Source organism: Triturus cristatus, chromosome 7 (assembly GCF_964204655.1).
Source record: "Triturus cristatus chromosome 7, aTriCri1.1, whole genome shotgun sequence".
In the NCBI taxonomy this organism is placed as follows: domain Eukaryota; kingdom Metazoa; phylum Chordata; class Amphibia; order Caudata; family Salamandridae; genus Triturus; species Triturus cristatus.
Genome location: NC_140590.1, coordinates 1,152,513,386 through 1,152,539,884, shown reverse-complemented (window position 1 = coordinate 1,152,539,884; position 26,499 = coordinate 1,152,513,386). Strand labels below are relative to the sequence as shown.

Sequence of the window (26,499 nt, the reverse complement as noted above, 5' to 3'; positions counted from 1 at the left end):
GTGATCTGCAGCTCATATGCCTCGAACATATGATTTCACTAATGCCACACTGTAATCAGATTTAAATAAATGTCTACAGACACCAGTAAAAAGGACTGGAAAGTGCTTTCTCAGCACAATTAGTCAGCCTCTCTACCCTCCTCGTCATTTCCAATGTGCACTGCTGACTACGAGAGAGCTGCAATAAAAGCCTTAGTGCCTTTAGAAATGAGGCACAATCACAACAAAAACAGACTCCAAAAATCGAAGAAAAAAATCCCTGCAGCTGAGTTTAACTTTTGCGGGATTCTCGTGACCCCAGCAATGTGCGGACTTGCGCCCCCCTTATGATGACTACGCCCTCCCCCCCCCGGGGGGCGCGAGCCACAGTTTGAAGACCACTGCTCTACAGGGATATTTCCTAGAAAAGCCATAGTGGCCAACTGCTTACGTGTGGAATGAGCCTGCGGTGGTACTTTAAGTACCTTTTTGGTAACAGGTTTGAAAACATCTGAACTATCCTTTGAGAAGCTCCTGCCTTGGATATGTGTGCCCCCTGATGAGGCTTAGTAAAGGTGACAAAAAGTTGTGTTTTCCTACATGATTTTTCTATCAATTTAGAACATGATAGCCCTTTTAACATTTAATGAATGTAGGGCTTTCACCGCTACGGTCTGGGTTAGGAAACACTGGCAGTTCTTTGGTCTGACTTGTGTGAAAGGCAATACCACCTTGGGTAGGAATTTGGTGAATTAATTTGCAGTACTAATTTTGATGGAAAACTTTTAAAGAAAGGTTACAGTAGGGTAAATGCCTGCAGTTTACTTATCCTTCTGAGAGAAGTGATTGCCACTATGAAGGCAACTTCCCATGTTAGAAATTGGAGTTGACATGGATAAAATGGTTTGAATGGTGGCCCCATAAGTCTTGTAAGGACAATGATTAGGTTTCATGCTGGGGCTGGTGGGATAGCCCTTTTGAGTCCTTCCATGAATTCTTTGAATACTGGTATTTTAAATATGGATGTGTTGCCTGCTTTGCATGTAGGCAGCTAGGGCTGCTAAGTGCAATCTGATAGAAGCGTAAGCGAGCCCTGCTTGCTGGAGATCAGAGAGTTAACCTATACAGTCTTACACTGTGGGTGCTAAAGGCTGAGTTTGTTTATTTGTACAGAAATGTGCAAAGCCTTTCCATTTTGCAGCGTAGCATGCTATAGTTGTAGGCCGAAGAGCCTGTTTAAGGATGTCCATACATTCTTGTGGTAGTTTGAGATGCCCACATTCTAGGATTTCAGGAACCAAATCGCTAGATTTCGCTGCTTGGGATAGGGATGCATTACTTTCCCTTGATCTTACGTCAGAAATGGTTTCCAGAGAGGTAGTTTCTTGTGTGGCACTACAGATAGTTGCAGTAGGGTTGTGTAGTATGCTTGCCATGAACATGTTGGGGCTATTAGTGTTCGAGACATTTGCTTCTGTGCCTCATATGGAATGAGTGGGAGAGGAGGAACATCATAGCCAAAAACGCTTGACCAATTCATCCATAGCTATTTCAAACAATGGGGTGACCCAATATTCATTCGAAGGACCTGGGTAATTTATGATACAAACAATGGTCCGATCAGAAGAGGCAAACACAACAGAGCGGATTGTATCAATATTTCCTAACAATATATTAAACATAACATGTGAGGGATCACAGCAGCATAAACCAAATAAATCAGAAAAATCTGAGACACACACATTTACTTCAAACAGGTTTTAGTTAAAATTTCTTGAAAACATAGTAATTGGTTATTTCATATAGACACAATTTTGTCTGAAATTTGCAATCAAAGCTCCAGAGGTAATTAAAGGAAAAACAAGTTGTTCAGAGAAAGTGCTAGCGAGAGTGTAAAAGGGTATATGCAACTGTTTTGGTTTTCTTCAAGTAGTTGTCTTAATCTAAAAGTCTGTCCAATGCATAGGTATAGCATTTATTCCACCAAAGTCTGGCACAGCTGATAGATATCAATTGCCAATATGCGAATTGTAAATTTAAATCCAGACTAGGTTTTGGGGCGTCGACGTTTTGACTACACTAGTTATACAATAAATCAGATACAGCCACTCCAACAGAGATTGCCACAAACCTGGAAAGGGTAGCCCTTAACACTATCAGCCCCAAGCAGGTAGAGGTATTAAACTTCCGAAACATGGTAAAGAGGATTAGGGAAGCCACCAAGGAAATGGCGCCATCCAAGACTTCTTGATCCGATTACCTGACTACTGAATTTTACCCTGCCTAATCCACCCTCTTTGTGCCATGTTTCTTACAAATGTTTGTAATACCCCTAGAAAAAGGTTATCTTCACCAGTCCACAGCAAAGGCCTAAACAATATCACTTACCAGGCCCAAACAAGACTCCCAACCAGTAGAACATTTTCCAGACCTGGTCCATGCTAACTATGGGTTACAAGAAGCTTAGCAAACGTTTGGCGTGTAGGCTGCTGCACTTGCTAAAGGCATTGTTTACCCCAGGCCAAAAAGGATTTATCCAGGGTGGCAAGGCTACCATGAACATTAGAAAGCTATTCAAGGCAGCCGGGGAGGCCGCAACTGATCTAACAAATCTATTGTTCCTGTCGACTGAGACTGAACAGCCCTAAACACCTTCAACTGAAGTGACTGGACAGTGTGGCAGAGCACGGCAAGATGGCGGACAAGTGTAATGGCAGCTCCATGTCTCGACTCACAATCCGTTTCTCATCATTCTGCCATCGGCCTGCCAGCATCTCTGATGCGTGCTCAGAGGGAAGCGGGACATTTGAGAAGATATGGGGAGCCTTTCCTAGCCCAGAGAGCAGGCATATGACAATGGGCACTCCCCGAGAAAAAGGAGGCCCTCGTGGAGTCCTGATCTGGGCCTAGCTGGTTCGACCAGAGTGTACCTGCTCAGGCTGTCACAGCGGTGCCGCAGCTTACTGCAGCCTATCTTCTGTGCAGCATAAATAAATGCCAGAATTTGTAAAGCGCACAGCTACCTCCGAAGAGGTGTTCCGGCGCTGGGGGCCGTCGGGAAGATTAAGCAAGCTATTGCCCAGAGTCACATGGTGCTGGGCTAACCTGCCGCCGGAGCGGAGGACCGAACCGTGAACCCTGCGGTCCGGAGTCAGGCACCCTGGCCGCTGCGCCACACCTCTTCCAGGTGTGACCTGCCTCCCCCCAGTAGGTGATGAGCCGGAAGGTGGCGGGCCTGTGATGAGTGTCAGATGGCAACTGGGGGAGCATTGAGGAGACAGCCTGTTAAACAGTTATACTGTTGCTGGTAGTCAAGATGTGGTCCACTGAACGTCCTGCGATATGTGTGGGTTCAGTGACAGGCTAGGTTGGTCCAATATTGTTCAGGCTTTTGAGGAGTGCTGAGGAGTATGAAGGCTTTGGAGTCTATGGTGTGGGGGCGATGAGTCTGATGAGGCTAGTGAAGGTAACTCGCTGTCCAGTAGTCAGTAGGCGAGGATTTTGTTCAGGGTGAAGTTTTAGAAGATTCGCAGCTTGAAGTGCAGATGTTCCATCAATAGGGAGGCACTCTGTGGACTTTGAACACTTGATGGAGTCTTTGCAGATGACAGAGTCCTTCTCCTGGTGTGTGAAGGTGGTCCAGTAGTGCAATATTGCAGAGTGCTGGGATTGCTGAGATGATGTCCTGTGCTGATGTAAAGTTTAGCATGATTTCGGTCAGAAGAGGAGGCCCGGTGCAACGCTGCTCAGAAATGAGCAGATTTCAGACACGTTTGCAGAGAGTTCATGCGTTGAGAAGCGTTCATGCGAGTGAGTGAGTGCATGCGTGCGTGCTGGGGTGCGGGTTTGCTGTAGCATGTGGTATTAGGTAGGGGTATTGATGGTGCTTGGAGGTGTGGGTCGGATGCTGCTGGTGAATAGGCAGTGGGTACAGGTGAAGACTCCTACCATGGTGAATGACAGCATGGTAGCAGCAGCAGGAGACATCCCGGGTTGAGACATCAAAGGAGTGCTGTGGATTATCGCTGGGAGAGACTGGACCACGGCTCATGACGCTGGGAGCATTTCAGGAGCAGAGGGGCTTGCTTTGTCGCAACTTCAGTACGCCAGTGGCGTAGACACGAAGAGGCTGCCATTAATTAGATCCTGGTAGGGAAGAGAGGGGAGGAGAGGGGGGAGCGCAGGCGGTGGGCGGGGCTACAGCTGCACAGGAAGAAGAGGCGTGAAGGAAATGTGGGAAAGGCAGCAGTTAAGGAGCAGGGGGAGGTGGGATAAGGCACAGGAGGGGGCGTCGGAGCTAAATGGAGAACGCCAGGGGCAGAAAATGTCATTAAAAAACTAGTAGAACGGTAAAAATGGCACAAGGGGTGAAAAAAAGCGGAAAAATGGGTGAAAGATTGACAAACATATGAAGTGAAAGAGCAAAAGGCACAGAAGGGTGAAAGAGCTTGGCACAGGCCAAGGATCGGGTGAAAGAAAAAGTACACAAGGAGCTGGTCAAATATAGTCAAGGCAAGGGAGGCAAGTCCAAAAGGGCTCAACAGGTCAGAAGACCAGGTAGGTGGGGGGCTGGGCCTAGGCAACTGCTAAATGGAGTCGCACAGCAGCCACCATTAAATAGAGGGGGGGTGTGGGGGCACGGCTGCAGGGATGTGGGAGGAAATGTGACAGGATGAGTAGGTGCGAGTGGGGAGCTGCAGGGAGGGCAGACAGCCTGAAATGGGTGAAATAAGAATAATAAAGCAAGTGGTACAAAGGCATGAGGGGTCAATTACAAGGTTTTTTAAAAAAATAGCTCACAAGAACCCAAGATACCAATACACCAACATAGATGTGCTGCAGCACAATGAGTTGAACTCAAACCTCAGCATGACTGCATTGTATTGCATGCAATACAAAACTAACTTGTGTTGCGTCACGTACAATCCCAGAATTGCAGAAAGATGATGGAAGGCAAATTAAGAAAAACTTTGTTTAGAGATTTCAAATGGCAATTTAACACTACCGTTTGGGCACTTAATTGAACAAGCACAAAAGTACAAATTGAATACAGAATGGGAAAATGATCAAAAACGGTTCTTTTGAGAATCAACCATATTATTGCATTTAAAACAAATTCTGAACTTAATACCAAGCCCAGTGTGGTCAAATTCTTAAGATATTTTAACACTTGGAAAACATAAAATTGTTAAAGAACGACTTTCAGGATGTCACACAAGGATATGTTCTATTTAAAACATATGGGAAAATCCCCAGTGATGATCTTCCATTTCTGTAATAGTGCATCTTTTGCAATCTGGGATGTAATTGCAATTCGGCTGGTACAAGAGTTTTCCCCTAAACCGTTCCTGCTGGACTACATACTTACACAGGAACTAGGGATCCACATGAATTTTAGGGAACAAGCATTTGCAATGCAATAGGTCCCGCATTACTGAAAGTTTGAGCAATTTGCATTGCAAATGATAATGTTTGTTACAGTATTTTTTTTTAACAGGAAATATCCCAGCAGTAGCATAAGTAATAAAATTCATGAAGGAAGAAACAATTGCAGTACCACAGCCAGTTGCTAGGTGTCCCTGTGGAGTTCTAAAGAGACCACTATTAGCGTTATAAGGTACTACATCTTTAATGCAATTATAAAGAGAAAGATTGCAGCTGAGCATATGTTCCATTTCTTTTTATTGGAAGTGAGATTCTTGTTAGCTTGAGTTTTAAAAATGAACCATTGTGGTTTATTTTAATAATGCAATTTTTAAACGCAAGGTAACAAAAATCTCACGTTCAATAAAAACAAATGGAAACGTATGCTCAGCGGCAATCTTTCTCTTTATTATTTCTTTATTATTGCAATAAGGGTGCCGTACCTTATATGGCTAATAGAGGTCCTTTTACAACCCCACAGGGACACCTAGTAACAACCTATGGTACTACACCCTTGCCTTTTTTCGTGGATTTTCTTTTATTACTTATGCTACTGCTGGGATATTTGTTGACAAAAAATAAAAATCAAAGAAACATTATTACTTGCACCTCCAATAGCTAAAACTTTCATGCGAGACCTATTGCATTGCAAATGCTTGTTCCTTTGAATGACACTTTCCATCCCTGCACACCTCCTTCTCTGAACACAGTCTACTTTGTCATTTATGTGTTTGCCTTACCCTCTATTATGGCATTTCTGCCAATTGCAGGCATCTCATTTCAAACATCAAAACCAACGCCTTTCTAAGTAATACCCCTGCATCTATTCTGCCTCATTTATTCTCCTACCAATTATCTGCATGAACTCACGATCCACCCAAATAACCAATAAACATTGGACTAATCGCTAACTTTGGGCTCCGGAGCAGTGGCTGCCCAACACAAGCATTTACAATGCAATAGGTCTCGCAATGACCTTATTTTGAGTTATTGACATTGTAAATGGGAATGCTTTTAAAAAAATTAAAAGGCATTGTTATTTACAATACCAAAAGCAACACCTATTCCATTGCATAGCGTGGTGTCTGTGAAGACGGCTGGAAGATAGAAAATATTGGATGGGAGGCAAGACTGCTGGTTTTGAAGGCTAGAACACCAAACATAACAAGAAATGCACGCCATAGAAACCTGTGGTAGGACAAAATCTGGCCCGTCCTAGCAGATGTAGTGACATCGCTTTCCGAGGTGGTGCTGTCACCATAGTACAACAACCGACAGTCATAACACGAGCGGCAATCTTGGTTTATCACATCCGTCGCAAACCTGACACATTCTCGTCAAATCCCGGCCTTAGCTCAGGCCCAGCGCCTCACAGATCTGAAATGACTGTACCTTAAAAATAATGTCAATGCGCTATACAATACAAACACTCAAGTCAGGCTTGTGACGTGTCGGTTCAGTGCTGTGTTCACACTTTCCAAAGCACATTCATAGATGTGGTTCAGTTTTTAAATATTATACCTTTTTGAGGGTTGTCTTTGCTGCACTCAATTCAATCGAAAATGTCTTTTTTCAGTTCATGCCCCTTTTAAATGGACGACAGGGAGCGAGTTGACTTGTGTGTTGCACATAATGCATTAATTCCAAAGACCATGTACACTGTCCAGGTTTCTTTAATGATGCTAGTCTTAAATGATGTCGCCCCCCCACCCCCCCTCCCGAGTTCCCTCCTCCCCCACTACAGACATCTTTCAGTGCACCTGACTGTCTGAATGCACCGCCTACAGGGAGAGTGCAAGCGCCTTACAATGCTGGGGTGAAAGTTCACCTGTTTGTGTACAGCAGCTTCCTCAGTATGTTGGTCTCATGTCCTCGCGACCTGGAGTTCACTTCCGCTGACACCATCTGAGCACGAAACTCCATCTGAGCAAGACTCGGTCATCACGTAGTTTCCAGTGTGGCCTCGGAATGACTCTGGGTATCGTTCACTTTTTTTTTTTTTTTTAAAGATCTATACATTTCTAAATGAATGCGATTTTTAGTGAAAATTGATGTTGACGACGGGTTCCGTGGAGAAGTTTGCGTTTCAAATAACCTCAAAAGTGACCTTAACACCGTGATTTCAACATTAAAAATCCAAACCAATGTTCACATACTTCTGCGTCATTTCACAAGACTTCTGTCTAACAATTAATCAATATATTTATTACATGGTTATTTAAAACATTTGCAAACACGCAAGAATAGTAAAAGCCAGTGCACAATACAAGTTTAAAATCTAGAACCAATAGGTCAACATTTCGTTTTTAAAAGCATAGGCAAGACATTATTTTTTAATGATTTATAAAGTATATTAATGGTAATTTAAGCACGGTAAAACTCTGTAGTAAGTTATTAGTTTTTATAATAACCCCGAAAAGGCGCTGACGAATGACTGCATTTTATGAAAGAATAATGTTTATTTTCTGAGCCAGAAATATTGACACGCATTTTCAATTATGTTCACATTTTACATGTACATGCATATTTAGGCAGCACATCCGTTTACATTTTCTAGGTGAACTTCACACTGGAAGAATATTCCCTTTCCCATGAAATTTCAAGGAAGGAAAGTAACAACTTACAATACTTCAGACTGGGCTGACACAGGCTAAATTTTTTGGTCGTCATCCTTGACAAAGGTTTATTTATCTTGGTTCTTGTGATACAAGAGGGTGATAGAAGTAAATACAAAAGACAAAGGTGAATTTATGGTGCCCTCTCACACACCCGCTCCCGCGTGCGCGCAGAAAGTATTCAAGTCTGTTTTTTTTTTTTTTACGTAAATGCACCCCTCGGAATAAAGCGCCAGTGGTCCATTTTTCCTCGAGATTGTAATTTTTTAGTTTTTAAGAAAATGTCGCTTTGATTGAAACAAGAGAGACAGAAATTACTATTTTCGCGCTGGAACTGCATTGAAGTTCCAGCCCTTGTTTGAGCTGTTATCTTACACATCACGGAGGCGGCAGAGTGGCCTGATCATCGGATTAGGAGAAGCGTTTTATGAATAAATATATATGCAGAGCCCCCTGCCAGGCGACCGAGGCCGGGTAGCGATGCCAATCTTCTTAAATAAACAGTCAAGTTAAAAAAACAAGCGCTCGCCATTGCGGGAGGGCAGCCGCTTGTTTATATTTGCATCACGCTTTCAGTTTAAGTGAAAGCGCGATGCAAAAATAAACACGTGGCTGAGGGAAACAGATGTTCAGATACGAAATTGCTTCACGACAGCCGTGAAGCAGACAAGCCAGTCCGGATGGACCGGACGAAAGGGAAAAAGGGCAGTGGCCAAAAAACATCCTTTTCAATGGGAAACCAGAGTTTATCATAAACGCTGATGCAACCCAAAGAAAATAATGGGCGGGGTTTTAAGTCCCCTTCTGAAATCTCCTCTCTCACTAGGTGTCTCGCCGAGCGAGCAGCACATGTGCTACAACTCTAGGCGAGACCTAAAAATGGGGCAATGCTCTCAACTCCCCAATACTGGCTGCGATTAAGTCGAAATCTTACCTCTGCTAAAAATCTCCTGGAGCTTCTGCTCGCTCAAAAAGGCAGTGACCGCATCACTAAGGATTGGCTGCTCCTGAAGCACCAGCTTCTGACTCTCTGTCCCAGCCTGTAAAAGAGAAGCAGTGAGTAGTGTAGTAAGGAAAGGCAGGCTTTGGTTACTTCCATAGACAGATGTAAGAAACATTCCATCACTGTATTTCAATCAAAGTCAAAGTCAAAAGATTGCTTTATTCGGTTAAAAATTTTAAAACCATCAAAGCACAGGACAATGTTTCATAATGCAAGTAGTTACAGTTACAAAAAATCAAATAAGACCACTAACACAATACAGATTAAAACACAAATTACAACATTTCATAGATAATAAATAATACAATTGGCACGTAATACACAATAAAAGTATATCATCTAACTGATTCTACAATTTTCACAAATCCATAAAACCATTACAACTTCATCAGTCAACTTTCACCAACTATCAAAAACAATACTAATAAAATATGGGGAGGTTATTAAGAAGACTGCGCCCTATTTCTACACCTAATGGCCCCTGTAATATAGCTGGCTACCCCGAAGCATACCAGTGGTGACCCAAGCATTTGCAGATAAACCAGTGCGGGCCTAACTTGCTCAAAATTACAGTTCTTAAAAATGGGAAAAATTAATTTCTTACGCTGCAGAGAGTAAAATTTACAAAAAAATACCAAATGCAACGCGTTTTGTTCTGAGGTGTTATCGCAAGGACAGGGCCCCAGGGTTCCCTCTTTGAAAAAACCCTTAGGGTAAGCCAATAGCCAGGGAAGCATGCCATGCTTGAACTTTATTAACAAAAACTGTTGTATTTCAATCATTTCTCAACTGTCTAATCAGGTCTTTTAACTGTCAGGGCAGCCTATGAGACTACAAAACATGTGAAACCTAAATAAGACTTATGTATGAATGAGTTGGACAGTGAAAGGTTAGGGTTTAATTCTGACCTCAGAAATGCATAACATCTACCACCCCTTCTCCAATTTAGGCAGCAGTAGCGCAACTATGAACTAACATTTGTCAGCATGCGACTTGAACTGAGGAGGCACCTCATCTACCATGACAGAATGTGCCATGTGAAATCATGCTGTTTTGTTGAGTGCCTCAAGGAGGAATGTTAGAATATATATTTGTGCCAACAACACTCTTCTTTGAGACACCCTCTCACACCCAGCCTCCATAAGTAAATGGAATCTCATGCAGCTGCATAATGTATGTGAGAGAGTTAACGGGGACCCTGCGACAAAACATTATTAGGCCTCGGCAAGAAATTACACATGTAACAGACCACCCAGCTTGCATCAGAAACATGAGTGGCTAGGTCAACAAAGGCTAGAATCAACAAGCTTGGCAGCTTACAGCACAAGCTTAGTAGCCCTCAACCTGCGTTTTAGATATTTCAACCTGTGTCTTACCGGAAGAGGTAATTCAACAATACTCAATCTGCACAAAGAACCTGTCATGAAAAACCCTATCGACAAATCTGATCCTCCCTTAAACAGGGTATACATTTGCTCTCTTCTCACAACCTAGGATATGCTCTTCCCAAACCAATATTAAATATGCTCTAGCTTTAACACATATCCAGAATGGACAGTTTTTATACCCATTGAGTAGTTGTTCCTCCCCTTTCCATACCCAAAATATGATGTATCTTCCACTTCAATAAAGTGCGCCTCTTTTTCTACTCCCAAACAAGATATCCCTTTATCCCCATTCAGGAGTTCTTCATCGGATGCATGGCTAGCTACTTCCTTCTCAACAGTCCAGATATGCATTTCTCCTCAGATTTAGGATCTGTACCCCCCATTCTCTGCATTCAAGACCCGTTCTTCCCTTTGTTGCATAAGTGATTTATGCTTCCCTTTCCTGCATTCAGGCATGTGATGAGCATTTCCATATTCAGGACATGACCTGCCCTTCTCAACATTCAAGGTGTGCGCTACCCTTCTCTACATTCAGGACATGTGCTACCCTTCTCCACATTCAGGATGTGTTCTCAAGAATCAGGACATGCTTGGTCTAAAACCCGAACCAGCACGTTTGCCTTAATGACACTTATTCTGGGTTAAATATTTTGTTGGCCCTTCCAGAATGATTTTCGACCTTTCCAATCCCCCCCATTCACAGTTTGGTCTTCTGCTGGATTGAGAAAGATCTTCCATTGAGAATTCATCTTCTGGCGAAACGCAGAGATCTGGGTAATAGTTCCATAATAGCAGAAAGAATAACTCAGGGAGCTGGATGTTAAATGTACGCAAGCGCACTTACCTGGTAGTAATTTTTCGAATCCTGGCAAATTATACTCCGCATTCTGAGATTAGTAAATTGAATACCAAACTTTTGTTAAGAGAAACACCAGCTATTTACAGAAACTTGAAATGCAGAGGTAAGTTATTAAGATCTAAATAAAAAAAATCACGCATTTATTATTACTATACATAGCAGATCGCCCAGACACTTGAGCTTTTGAAGATTTAAATTAATTAGTCCCAAAGTACTAAAATACCTGAAAGAGACGCAGGCCACTGGTGTCGGACAAGAAGCGCAGATCTCGGTCAATAAGAAATTCAACTGGCACCATGGATCCAATACCCAGCTTATCCACCAGAGGAGTGAATGTCTGTGAACAAAGAAGATATAACCATTTGAAAGAAACCAACAACTAAACGCAGAGGTAACAAATGTGCCCACTAATTAAATCTTTCCAAACACATTTTTATGTAAAGTTCTACTGTTGCAGGCTTCCCACTCAAAGGGCAAAAATGTAAATGCCATTCTCCTGGTAGGATACTGGTTTATTTGATCTGAGGGACGCTGATAACTAATCAATAAAACTTTGCTAGAGGTGCACTGCTGCCTAAACCACCATCCACCAGGCTACGTTACATTTATTTGCAAAGAATATCCGCCACTTAAGTGGCCTCCAAGCATTAGAATGCAGATGATACAAAGGAGCACAAAAGGCTGCAGAAGACAGTTAAATTAAGCATGGCCATTAGGAACATGTTTTGTTGATTTACAATCCTCCAAATACGGGACAAAACGATAAAGCACGGATGGCCACTCTTAGCTTTACCTCTTGCTCAGCTCTCAAAGTGTACTAGACACCATTGTTGATTGGACTTTATCACTGCATCCATGATTGTGATGCAGCTTCAAATTTATACTCCAAAATTGATAATGATATTTTTATGCGGATATGCACTAGCATATTGGATTGCAATGCTTAAAATTAGAGTAGATCTGCATGATGCTAAGCTCTGAATAATTAATAAACCTTTAATTTCCCACGAAGAAAGAAAATAACCCTCATACAAAATAAAGTGATCCCATCTGGCACAGAATACAGCATTACGAATTTCCTGGAACTAGTTGACCACACAGCAAGGGAACTGATAACACAAACCACAGCCATATCCAAGCTGTGTCTTGCTTAAAACACTAACCAAAGATATTTTCAATGGGAGGAATACAGTTTGTGATAAAAAGTCAAGATCCTTGGCACAAGGTGGCAGTCACTTTACCAAGTACAGACAGAAACAAGCATTTACAATGCAATGGTCTCGGCATTGGAAAAGTTAGAGCTATTGGCATTGCTCATGACATTATTTTTGTTTATGTTTTTGTTTTTAAAACATGTAAAGAAACGGCATTGTTATTTACAATGTCAATAGCTTAATCAGTGTGTGTGTGTGGGTGCAAATGCAATGAGGGAGACAATAGTAGTGCCACACCACATACACAACCTCTGAGACCCCACAGAATGCAGGTTTGCGAAATGGCTGCATCACTTTCCAAAACATAATTTTTCCCAATGAAGATTTTGCAAATCTAACAGCACAAAGCATCCTCGCTCTCAATGGAACAGCGCATGTTGCCGTTCACAATCTGTTATCCACCACCTTGAAACACTGCATAGTTGGGTTCGGATCGGAAGGCCGGGCATGGGCAGGTAGCATCGCTAAGTAAAGTAAATGACAGCCCTTGTCCTACACTTGCAGCGTCTGCCGCACCACCACTGCTTTCCGGGAAACACGTCCCATTAGAAAAGTAGGTCACCGTGCCGGCTTCAGATTCAGCCCCGCCTCTGCACTCGCCCCGCTGCTGCAGCATTACAGTGAATCACACGGAGCGCCAACAGGCACCTGATTAACCCCGGCTCGAGCCCTCTTGTTTACATCTGTCAACAGGAAGCCGTCACCGCCGGCTGCGCTTAGTTCCATTCAGCACCTTTCATTATCACAGGACGGTTTTACATTGCTGGTGCCGTAAATGAAATGTACTTGCATTTTGTACGCGTCAATGAAACATGGAGTGATGGAGATGCGAGATTCCAACGCATATGTGGACATTTCGAAAATTTCAATAAATATTTTTTACGTTTTATATATTTAAGGATGAAGTATATCAATTTAGAGTTCATTTATCATTTACTCCTTTTTCATTTGGCATTTTTGTTTATCGCATTTTGAGACAACTGAAGTTTAAGAGTGTGGATAGCAGGCCGAGGGACAGCGAATTTGCATAATCCGATCCATAGCCCGCGATCGCCGTGACAGCAGCTTTTTTCCCATCCTCAGGCTGGAAAGGCAGCAGTTTCCTCAAGACTTTAAGGTGAAAAAACACACGGGGATACTACAGAGGAAATCTGATTTGCGATAGAAAAAGCATTATCGTTTTTTTCTACAAGGCTTTTTACCATGAAAGACTGCATGGGTAAGGAATCAACTTCTGCTGGCCGGTATGTGTCCCGCCAAAGATCGGATTTACCAACGATGATTAAAACTTCAGTTTTGTCTGTTCAGCTTCAATTTCCATCCAGTTTCGAATAAACTACCTTGACTGGCTCGTGGAGAGCTCCTGCTTTCCACAACAAGTAAAGAGGAACAAGCTGAGGGCACCAGAAGACACCACCGCCTTTCTCCGAGGCGAAGCAGAAATGCCTTGGAGAATGGCAGCGGCGTTTTCGGATTCGGGGGTGTGTTTTTCTTTTCTCTCCTCTTGCCATTGGCTGGAGGAGAAAATGAGAAAAGTAGAAAAAAACACGCCCCCGAATCCGAAAAGGACGGGGCCTGTTCGGAGAGACAATCCTCTTCTCCAATGGCTGGCCAGCATTCAAGAGGCCAGCCAATGGAGAAGAGGAGAGAAGAGGGGCGGGTTCAAGCCCCTCTTCTCCAAAACATTAAATCTCCGGACTTCCGGTTCTGCCTTCGGCAGACCGGATGGTCCCGAGACCTAAAAATGTTGGGCCTGTAGTAAAAGGGTAGCCCTGCAGCCAGTGGGCTTTCCCAACCAGTAATGCGCATGTGTAAAGTTTATCTAATTCACATAAGAGAGTAAAGTAAGATCTACTTACTTTTGCAAAGTACGCAACACATGTACATTACATACATGCAATTCCCAAATAGAATGTGAAGTGCGAAAGACAGAGCGCAAAGAGGAGTGGCATGTAATCCAAGGTGTGTACGCACTCATGCAGAAGTAACTTTCTGGGTGTTCGCAAGGGTTGTAGATCCGCATGTACCTAGCATGAGGTGTGTGAAACGTGCAATGTACCGCACTAATTAATGCAGTTTGAAAATTGTGCATAGTGAATGTTGGTATGTAAGTAAAATGTGGCAGGAAGCATGAAGTGGTATTTTGGTTGTGTTTTTTTCCAAACCATATACAATTACAGCAGGGGGGGATGGGTGCAAATCATCAATATGTGTGGTTTATACACAATGCAATCATTCCATGAGCCATTAAATTACTAAATTAGGTACAAGCTTGTGTATAGTAATCACTTGCACAACTTACACCCCCCCACACACATACAGCTGTCAACTGCACCATGGGAAATCTTTTTCCTAAATACAGTAAAAATAAATCTGTTTAACTCTGCAAACCAGCCTTTTTTCCAATTTGAAATAAAAATTATGTAGGCACTAAACATCCCAAAAGCATCTGATGGCTCAGCTACCTCTATGTTACTGCACATCGGGAAAAGTTCCTTGTTGAACATGTAGTTTGTGAATTTGCACCAGTTCGACTTACACGTCCATTCTAGAATCTCGAAAAACAATCACTTTTCCATAGATGTCATTCATCAACTGCTAACCGTGCCTTGTCAGTTGGTCATTTGGTACTCCGACCAATGGCCTTGCTACATCTCTGGAACAAAGGTTGTACCTTTCTCAGAGAAATATAGTGGACCCTTGTTTATGTTTTGAGAATGTAGAAAGGCCCGGGGATAATACTTGATTAAGATTTTTGGAGGGTACACCGTATTATTTTTTTTAAACATGCCAGTTCTGCTTCTGTTTAGTAATAACTGAGGCCGTTTGGATAATTTAAAAATACCTTTGAAATTATTTTGTCTTGGAAAATTCAGATTTATGTTTACCTTTCAAATGAAAACATTAGTGGTTTTTGCCAACGACTGTGTCACTGAAACACGATTAGCTGTTTTTTTTAAATGTAAAAGCCAGCATAAAGATATGGTGGTGGGAGGGGGGAGAATAAAGCTAATTGTACTATTTCTACCTCAGATTTAAAATTGTGCCTCATATCTGGAACAACACAAATTTCGTTCCCCGTATTTATATGCATGCACAATCTCCAAATACGATGAGGAGGAGACTGTGAATAAAGAGGTGCGTTAGAACCAGTCATATAGACATTAATCCCGACCGCATGGAAAAACAACTCATTCATGGTAAAGCCTATATTATATTGTGCAATGGTACGATTTCCTCAGGTGTTTTTTTTGTGCCCCGTTCTAAGATCCTAAAATGTTTACTTACTGTATTTTCCCCGCTTAGCTTATTCTAGCCCTCTGACAGCAAATAAGAGGTATGTTGTAAGGCACTAAGTTTGGTACCCACCCCAGTGAGGTTGATAGAGGTCAAAGGTTATATGATGTCACTTCCTCTTCCCCTGGTATTTTAGTGAACAGAAGCCCTTGTTGCACAAGGTACAGACATCCAAACAGGTCGATAACATTCTTGGAAGCATGTTTAAGAGAGAAGTTAAAAATACATGTACTTACTCGTTTGAAAACAAGCATTACTCGCAGGAGTTTTAACTCCGGTCAAACGCTGCGCACACAAGTGCCCAGGTCCCTGCAGCGACACCCACGTTAATTGGGCAAGTCAGACAAAAATCGTCTCTCACAAATAAGCAGCGTAATTACGAAGCCAGTTAATAGTGTGGCAGCGACCAACGTGTTCCAGCGATATTTTCAAACTGTAACCCGATACTACTGCTTCCATCCTCGTGCCGGGCCTGCACTCCCTTGTTGCATACTGAACTATTTGAGGCCCACGGGGCACGCGGCGAGCTCTTGCTGTTTATTAACGTCCGGCAGAGGCTGGGTTTTCGACTGCGCGCTGCGCGTGCACCGCCACCCACACCATTGCCATCACAGTTCCTGCAAAACACGTAGGCCGCCGAAAGAGAAACGCCGCGGACGTCGAACAACGTCAACAAGACAGCTAAGAAACCTGCTGCAAGCTAAAGCAACAAACCTCCGTGAACTCGACAAAACACGAATAGGACGAGCTTAAGAAAACCAGAGTAAGCCTGGATGTGGTCAGATGGAGCTGGTAGGAGACACCACCGCCTTTCTCCGAGGTCAGCCAGAAACGCCTCGGAGAAAGGCAGCGGCGATTTCGGATTCGGGGGCGTGTTTTATCTTTCTCTCCTCTTGCCATTGGCTGGAGGAGATAATTAGAAAAGAATGAAAAAACACGCCCCCGAATCCGAAAAGGACGGGGCCTGATCGGAGTGACAAAGCCTCTTCTCCAATGGCTGGCCAGCATTGAAGAGGCCAGCCAATGGAGAACAGGGGAGAAGAGGGGCGGGTTCAAGCCCCTCTTCTCCAAAACATTAAATCTCTCGACTTCCGGTTCTGCCTTCGGCAGACCGGTTGGTCCCGAGACCTAAAAAGGCAATTTACAGTGTTAGTGTTTTTCTTTTTTACTTTAACATTGCATTAGGCATTTTCATTTGCACAAGAAAGATACATACAGTAATCAAATAAAAAAAAGAAAACAGCGATAAGTAAACAATGGTACAGTGCGTTCCGTTTATCACCCATGAATCAGCTGTATGTCAACATCAACAAAGTCCCTTATGTAGCTTCGATGATGATCTAGTTAGAGGGGTAGTACGGGATGAGAGGAGCTGGGTGCCAAATTTGTTAAGTTTCAGTGGCTGCAAGCAGAAGCTCGGCGGAAGCTGGGATTATACTTAGAGTGAAAATGATAGAGAAACAAAGAAGCAAAAGAAATGGTGCTATAAAGGAGATAAGGGGGAGGGAGATATCCCAAGTGCTACAGTATCCCATAAGATAATTTGGAGTGGAGAGGGATTGCAAGCGAGCATCTAGGGGGACCAAAGTAGTCTCGATTTGCCCTGACTGAAGTTTTGGTTGAGGATGATAATGTCAGCGCTTCTGAGGAAGCCGAACCAGACCCACCAGGTATGGGATTTTAACATATAAAATGGATTGGAAAGGGAATCAACATGCAATCTGCAGAGTCTGAGTTTAAGCAATGGATACAGTTTATTTCAGGGATTTAATAAAGTGGTACTTGATCTCCCTCTTGTAGACTAAATCTGCAAGTGTCCAGCTTGAGCAGAAATTTGGTTCTAACCCTAGGTAGGAGGTATCTTTAGATATTGTATCTTGTTGTGGATCCCCTTAATCTCTTAGACTAAGATTACCTCCTGGTGGAAGAAACGATCGATGAAGAAACTATCAACCACCAGTAAGTCAGAGGCAAAATATACCACTGACTGAAAGTAATAGTTGAGGGTCCCACAGATGTCCTCTCTGGGATCCTCCAGATCATATGATCCCACTCCCTTTTGACATTTCTAATATTACATTTACAAAAACATACAACCCCTCTCGAAAGAACCTAACAAGAATATTTACAGTGAAAATCAGCTACCCCCGAGGCTTGTCAGAGTAGGCTATCAACAACACAATCCTTGCATACAAGGTGAGTGTGTGATTATATGAAACCCGTCTACAGTACAGCTTTCAAGAGTGTGATGATAAGGATTAGTTACTTACCTGTAATCCTAGTTCTCTTCCAGGGGTATCCTCATCAAAGTCATAAGCATTAGAATATTCCCGCCCATGCGCGGGACCCCGGAAACACTATATTATATGTGCCCCACATATATATATATATACAAGCAATTGCAGCCTACTAAACACCAGAGCTGAATCATGCCATAAGGAATTTCTACCATACATGAAAAACATGCATTAGAAACAGGAGAAAACAATAGCAAAATTTGTTTAGAAACTGTTTTAATGCTCAGCACACAGTAGAAATCCTCATAAATCACTGAAAGCATAGGAAGCTCCCAGGCTGCATTGCAAACACCCAGTCTAAAAGCTAACTTGTAGCTGCATAGCAATAAACTGACACCGTGCCTTTAAGGCACACCTGACCCCCAACTTCCCATCATGCCTCAGGGGTGACAGTTAGGTCAGTTGTTCATTGCGGAGACTGAAAAAGCCATGGCACAAAGAGTTAACAACATCTTCAAAAGATAACCATCCTTTGCCGCGGGAGGGTTGCTTATGACTTTGATGAGGATACCCCTGGAAGAGAACTAGGATTACAGGTAAGTAACTAATCCTTCTCTTCCAGGGGATCCTCATCAATAGTCATAAGCATTAGAATAGCGAGCCTCACCTCATCTCCCTGCGGGCAAAGGGGAAAAACAGAAAATGATCAGTAGGCTTAGAAAGGAAAAGCTAAGCTACCCAAATAGATTCCTCAAGGAGGCTTGGCCTACTTGAGCATCAGCCCTGGAATCAGATTCTAGGCAGTAGTGCCTCGTAAAGGTATGAACCGATTTCCAGGTTGCCGCCTTGCAGATCTCTGTCATTGGGACGTCATGCAAGAAGGCAACTGTGGTCGCTTTCCCCCTAGTGGAATGCGCCTTAGGAGGCAACGGTAAGGGCCTTTTCGCCAGCTGGTAAGCTAAGGTAATGCAGGACACATTCCATCTCGAGATAGATCTCTCTGGCTGGGAAGCCTGTTCTCATGGCGCCATAATTGACAAATAACTGATCTGTCTTCCTTATGCCCTTGGTACTTTCTAAGTAGAACTTAAGTACCCTCTTGAGGTCCAAGGAATGAAGCGACCGTTCAGCCGGGGTCGCTGGATTTGGAAAAAAAGAAGGAAGGGAAATGGACTGATTGATATGAAAATCAGACACTACCTTAGGGAGAAAAGATGGATGCGCCCTTAAGACCACTTTGTTATGGTGAAAAACAGTGTGAGGCTCTTTGGTATACAGCGCCTGGATCTCGCTTACTCTGCGCGCCGATGTAATAGCTACCAGAAAAACTGCCTTCGAAGACAAATGCTGAAAGGAAGCTCTATGGATTTGCTCAAAGGGCGGGCCCATCAATTTAGATAACACCAGGTTCAACTCCCACGGAGGAAAAGGGTTTCGAACAGGGGGATACACCTTCTTCAACCCCCTGTAAGAAGTCCTTGACCACCTGCATCTGGAAAAAGGAGGGCTGACTAGGAGATCTCCTGTACGCTGTGATGGCAGATAAATGGACCCTCATAGAAGCATAGTTTAAACCTGATCTTGCTAAGTACAGAAGGTAAGGGAGAATGACATCCTACTGCCCCTTCGTAGGATCAAGGTGATGTTCTCTACACCAAAGAAAAAACCTCTTCCACTTGAACGCATACGACGCTCTTGTGGAGGGTCTTTTCGCTTCTTTCAAAATATGCATGCAATCAGGCGGCAGTTTCAAATGTCCGTATTGCAGGACCTCAGGAGCCATGCTGCCAAGTTCAGTGAGGGAAGGTTGGGATGAAGAATCCTCCCGCCCATCTTGGTCAGCAGGTCCGGCCTGCAAGGCAGTCTCCTGTGTGGAAGTACCGACAGATGAAGAAGGTCCGGGTACCACCACTGCCGTGACCAGTCTGGAGCAATCAGAATCCTCGTCATGCTGGATCTGAGTAGCTTGGACACCACCTTCGGGATCAGGGGCAGAGGAGGAAAGTCGTAGGCATATGTCCCTGACCAGTCCATCAAAAGCGCATTCCCCCTTGTCCCTGGACGGTGGAATCTGGACGCGAAGGCGTGGCATTTTGTGTTTGTCGTCTGCGAATAGATCTATCTCCGGACGACCCCAACGATGGAAAAGGTCCGCCACCACCTCGTCGTGCAGCACCCAGTCTGGCTGATCTTCGAAGTGCCTGCTGAGTGCGTCTGCCTTGATATTTAGTTCTCCTGGAAGGTGCACAGCCACTACCAAGAGGTTCCGGACGAGAAGCCAGTGCCAGATCCCCTGTGACTCTAGGGAAAGAGGACGTGACCGAGTTCCACCCTGTTTGTTTAGGTAGAACATGGTCGTGTTGTCGGTCTGGACCAGGACCGAATCGGACTTGATTGCCGGTAGGAAAGCTTTCAGAGCAAGGTGGACTGCTCTGAGCTCCAGCATATTGATGTGGTAGGTCTGTTCCTTCGCCGACCACCGCCCTTGTATCTGAAGGCACCCCATGTGTGCCCCCCAGCCTTGCAGAGATGCGTCTGTCACCACCGATTGCACTGGAATTGGCTGGTGAAAAGGGACTCCCACCATCAGATTCCGCTGCTGAGTCCACCATGTGAGGGAGGATCTCGCCGCCTGGGAGAGATATCTGATCTTCCCAGTGACCTGCTGACTGATCCCACTGGTCCTCCAGAGTTTGTTGCAAAGGCCGCATCCTCAGCTGTGCGTTGGGGATGAGAAAGATGCAGGACGCCATGGATCCCAGCAGGGATGCCACCTGTCGGACTGACTGGTTCTGCACCTGGAGCAGGAGCCTGCACTTCCGTTTCATTGAGGACAGTCTCTCCTCCGAAGGAAACGCTCTTCCCACGCTTGCTGTAACTGGTGAGGACGGGACTTTTTTGGTGGTATGTTCTTTGGAAGCGCACGGAAACGAAGCGCATATCCATTGCGCAGTATATTCAGCACCCAGCGATCTTTTGTGATGCTGTCCCACTCTGCCAGATGTTGTGAAGCACTTCCTCCCACTGGAGTGGGCAACGGCGGCAGAGGAAGCCAATGCTCATGACTTCCCTCCTGCTCTCGCCGTGATAGAGGACTGCTGTTGGTGGCCCCCTCTACTTCTGTTGGGACTTTCCTCCCCGATACGGTGACTTTCCCTGGGCCTTATTCTGGGACCACTGAGGTGTTTGAACCCTCTGTTGAGGCCCCTTGCGCTGGTTGTGTCTATAGCGGCGTCTGAACTCCTTTTTCTCCAACCCAACCGCCTTGAGGGTGTCCAACTCGGTCTTCATGCGACCCAGCTCTTCATCCGCATGCGTGCCAAAGAGAGAAGAGCCAGAGAATGGAAGGTTCAAGATTCTCTGCTGCGCATCTGGTTTCAGCCCTGTTAGTCTCAACCAGGACGATCTCCTGGCGCATACTCAATGCGCGTAAGAATGCGCTGATAGCACCGCTCCATCCGCCGCCGTGCTAATCATCTGATTAGCCACCAAGGATCCCTCAGTGACTATCTCCTCGAAATCCTTTTGGTCCTCCTTTGGTCCTCCTTTGGGAGCTTGGATTTGAACTGCTCCAAAGAGTCCCAGAGAGCTCTGTCATATCGGCCGAGCAGCGCAGCCGCGCTGGAAACCTTAAGGGATGCAGCCGCCGACGTGCAGGCTTTGCGACCCCACGAGTCCTGAGCTCTGCTCTCTTTATCTGTTGGGACAGAAGAAGATGACGATACTGCGTTAGTCTTCCTTGCCGCCGCTACTATTACAGAGTCTGCAGGAGGGTCCATCTTAACAAAGATCGGATCAGAGGTAGCCGGCTTATAGTTCTTAAGGATGCGAGCTGGCACCGCCTTGATGGTTGCTGGAGTTAAGAAGGTGTCCATGACAGGTTCCAGGATCCCAGGAACCAATGGAAGCAGCGGTCGAGATGCAGTCTTCTGATGCAGAGTCTCGAAAATCACCGTCGTCGTGACTTGCGGGACTGACATCTCAATGTTGAGTTTCTGAGCACCCCTCTGCAGAACCTCATGGTATGTGTTGATATCGTCTATGGGCGAGACCCTGGACACTGGGCTGTCCGATAGCGTGGGGGAGTAACCCCTCTTTTAGGATCGGGTGGAGGAAGTCGAGGAAGTAGATGGTGTTCTCCTACCTCGTCGATGATCACGGGCCCGTGATCTGACTGCACGATCTTCTCGCCTGGGGGAGCGCGACCTCTCGCGTGACTTCTCGCGTGCTTGCCTGGGAGGACTCACTGTCTACTTCGTCCACCAATCTTTGAAGCGGAGATCTATGCGCCAGACTGGCATACTCTTGCATCCTCCTTGTCGTCCCCGAGTCCTGCCAGTGACGTACGGACAGCAGCCATCTGGGCGACAGTGGAACCGCAGAAGTGGTCTCGCGTTGTCTTGAAGGAGACCTGCGGACATGGCTAGCAACTTCTCTCCGTGAGAGACCTTGCGGAGTAGCTGACCTTGGAGAAGCCCCCTTGGATGAGTGCAAGGACGAATGGCGCGAAGCTGACTGTCACTAGGACCACCGATCCATCCTCAGACCTCACCGAGGCCTGTCTCGATGTCGAGCGTGCTCTCAACGTCGATCTGGGCTCCTGCCTTCCTGCTTGTCGGGCCTCTCGTCTGCTCGACGTCGAACGCCGTGTCGACGGCGACCTGTGCCGATGAGCAGGCGAAGAATGTTGCCTCGACGTCGAACGGCGGTGTGAAGCCGACGACGGAGGGAGTCTCTCTCTCGACGTCGAACGTCGTCTAGGCCTCATCCTCGACGCCGATCGTCGCCTGGTTGACGATGGCGGAGGAGTCTTCGCTCTCGACATCGATCGCTGGTGGAACTGCGACGACGGAAGTGAGCCTGCCCTCGACGACGGAGGGGTGACACTCCTCGATGCAGAGTCGAAAACGGCGGAGGGTCTCTGCTCCTCGACGCAGATAGTCGCCGGATTGACGACGGTGGAGGGGTCTTGTCTCTCGACGCCGATCGTCGCCGGGTTGACGACGGCGGAGGGGTCTTCGACGTCGACGACGTACCTTTTCTCGACGGCAAGCCCGCTATCGAAGGTCTTTTCTTGGAAATATGACCCACCTGAAGATCTTTTTTCAGCGCCGAGCCCGACGCTGAAGCAGAAGGACGCGAGGACTTGCTTCTAGAAGACGTTATAGACCTCTTGGAGTCCTTCCTAACCGGAGATCTTACTCTAGATGGTTTACCTGCCAGGCCATACAGGCGAATTCTTTCCCTGTCCTTCAAAGTTCTTCTGGACAGTTTCTGGCAGTGAGGGCAGGTCGTAGGATCATGGTCCTCCGGTAGACAAAGGATACAGACCCTATGAGAATCAGTCTTGGCCTTCTTTTTGCCACAAGAAGGGCAAGGGTCAAAAAGAGATGGCATTTTAAGATATTAAAAAATGCCCAAACCTGTAAAAAAAAGACAGCTTCTTACTTTAACTGATGAAAGACGTCGAAGTAAGAAATAAAAGTTGTGAAAAGTGAAGATATTTTCTGACAAAAATCAGAAAAGAGTGGAGCTGTGTTGCCAGGATCCTTCCTGAAGGAGCCGGAAAGAACAACTGACCTAACTGTCACCCCTAAGGCATGATGGGAAGTTGGGGGTCAGGTGTGCCTTAAAGGCACGGTGTCAGTTTATTGCTATGCAGCTACAAATTAGCTTTTCAGTCTTTTTAGACTGGGTATTTGCAATGCAGCCTGGGAGCTTCCTATGCTTTCAGTGATTTATGAGGATTTCTACTGTGTGCTGAGCATTAAAACGGTTTCTAAACATATTTTGCTATTGTTTTCTTCTGTTTCAAATGCATGTTTTCCATGTATGGTAGAAATTCCTTATGGCATGATTCAGCTCTGGTGTTTAGTAGGCTGTAAATATATAATATATATATATATATATATATATATATATATATATATATATATATATATATATATATATATATATATATCCAAAACAGAGTTACCCCATTTAGAAGAGCCACTTGTAGGTAGGTAAAATCTTCGTTTATTGTGCAAATTGTCAGCGCAGTGGAGGGAAACAAAGTCCAACTGTATTAGTGAGCCTGACGCGTTTCATGCTTCTCCAGCATTTCTTCAGAGGCTTTAGTGAACATTTCATGGAGCACCGGCTGATTAAATCTTGAACACCTGCCCCAGTGGGCGTTGGCTCTCCCAGAGCCTGCTGGTGTTTGTAGTTAAATTCGTTTTGCTCCAGTGAGCTGCTCAAATAAAACAGAGTTACCCCATTTAGAAGAGCCACTTGTAGGTAGGTAAAATCTTCGTTTATTGTGCATGATATGTTCACTAAATAAACGAAGATTTTACCTACCTACAAGTGGCTCTTCTAAATGGGGTAACTCTGTTTTGGATTTTTTACGGCCAATCCCGGTCGGGGAAGAGCCCTGCCACATAGAAGTGGACCGAGCTGCAGTCACCGGGCAAGCAGCGCTGAGGACAGGAAGGTCGTGTGTGCAGGTTTTCGAATATGCAGCTCAGAGGCAGTGGAACGATTTCCAGACCCACTGTGGTAATATTTTCTTTGAACATTGACACTTTTATTTGAGCAGCTCACTGGAGCAAAACGAATTTAACTACAAACACCAGCAGGCTCTGGGAGAGCCAACGCCCACTGGGGCAGGTGTTCAAGATTTAATCAGCCGGTGCTCCATGAAATGTTCACTAAAGCCTCTGAAGAAATGCTGGAGAAGCATGAAACGCGTCAGGCTCACTAATACAGTTGGACTTTGTTTCCCTCCACTGCGCTGACAATTTGCACAATAAACGAAGATTTTACCTACCTACAAGTGGCTCTTCTAAATGGGGTAACTCTGTTTTGGATTTTTTACGGCCAATCCCGGTCGGGGAAGAGCCCTGCCACATAGAAGTGGACCGAGCTGCAGTCACCGGGCAAGCAGCGCTGAGGACAGGAAGGTCGTGTGTGCAGGTTTTCGAATATGCAGCTCAGAGGCAGTGGAACGATTTCCAGACCCACTGTGGTAATATTTTCTTTGAACATTGACACTTTTATTTGAGCAGCTCACTGGAGCAAAACGAATTTAACTACAAACACCAGCAGGCTCTGGGAGAGCCAACGCCCACTGGGGCAGGTGTTCAAGATTTAATCAGCCGGTGCTCCATGAAATGTTCACTAAAGCCTCTGAAGAAATGCTGGAGAAGCATGAAACGCGTCAGGCTCACTAATACAGTTGGACTTTGTTTCCCTCCACTGCGCTGACAATTTGCACAATAAACGAAGATTTTACCTACCTACAAGTGGCTCTTCTAAATGGGGTAACTCTGTTTTGGATAGATATATATATATATATATATATATATATATATATATATATATATATATATTTTCACAAATTCTTCCCGGGAAAGCGGTTGAGCCGCACTCAAAACTTTTGATTTGCATATTTATTCAATGGTAAAACAGCATGAGGCGCAGTCCTGATGCGTTTCGTTCCTGCCTGGAACTTTTTCAAAGGTGAGCCAGCACCATAACACGCCGATTTTCTCCACAGGCGGATGTCCTCATTTCAAATGCACATCCTCTGGTTGACAGCTTTTCTAGTTGCATTGTGGAGTCTGTGGTCCAATTGGCAGTGTAGGATTTCTTCCCTCTGGTGGGCGGTGCTTGTTCATGCTGTTGAGAGTGAACAAACTCAATTTTTAGTTACTTATTTCCGCAATCAGTTTCCCCGTGTCAAGCCCACTTTTCAAGCCTGACTCGGGTCCAATACCGAAGACAGTCTTCGGCGGCACCGCATTTCCCTTTTCGTTTTCACGGGCTACAGAGTTGGTTCAGTGTCGGGAAATGATGGCGCTCTTGTGGTGGGCGCCGATGCTATGTTCACAAATTCTTCCCTCACGGGAAAGAGGTTGAGCCGCACTTGAAACTTGCTGAGGCGCGTATATATGGCCTCGGAACGCGTAGGGCTACCAAACTCCTTCCAGCATGTAGAGGAAATGGGAAAGCTGTCGAGTGACTCCTAAAGGCTTGGACCATTGGATAAAGAGATATATATATATATGAATAAACAAACTGCCCTGTAGCATTTGAAAGGCACTCAACAGTGCCCTGCTCTCCAGCTTCATCACGCAGCATTTCTCTCTGCTCCGCTGTTTCTTTCATCTCTGCCGACGCGTTTCAAGGCCTGACGGCCCCTTCTTCCTGGGCAATAAAACATCACACCTGAGGCTTTCATGACTATTTCCGGCATTTTATTTATTTTCCATGGCCCACCAGGGGGCGAATGCTGAGTGCTTTGTCCCCGGTGATTTATGGGGCATGGAGTCCGCTTTCATGCCCGACTCAAGGACCGTGAGCTACAAGACAGTTGCGTGGTGATCCTACCTCGCATTGGGCGGCGTGTATTTTACATAGCTGCCCCTGTTGATGAAGTTCCCGAGATTTGGGTCTGAAGTGGTGCGGGGACCCAAGGAAGCGCTTTATTGACATCACAA

At 45.0% G+C, this 26,499-nt stretch overlaps 1 protein-coding gene across 1 annotated transcript in view; it reads right to left on the bottom strand.

Annotated features, from left to right (window-relative positions):
- KDM3B (lysine demethylase 3B) overlaps positions 1-26,499 on the bottom strand; it is an 867,558-nt gene that overhangs the window by 745,712 nt on the left and 95,347 nt on the right. Inside the window, exons 3-4 of the mRNA XM_085618404.1 lie at positions 11,492-11,605; positions 8,953-9,058 (exon numbers count right to left, since the gene is read on the bottom strand). Coding sequence (XP_085474530.1) covers positions 8,953-9,058; positions 11,492-11,605 — 220 coding nt within the window. The remainder of the gene's footprint in view (positions 1-8,952; positions 9,059-11,491; positions 11,606-26,499) is intronic.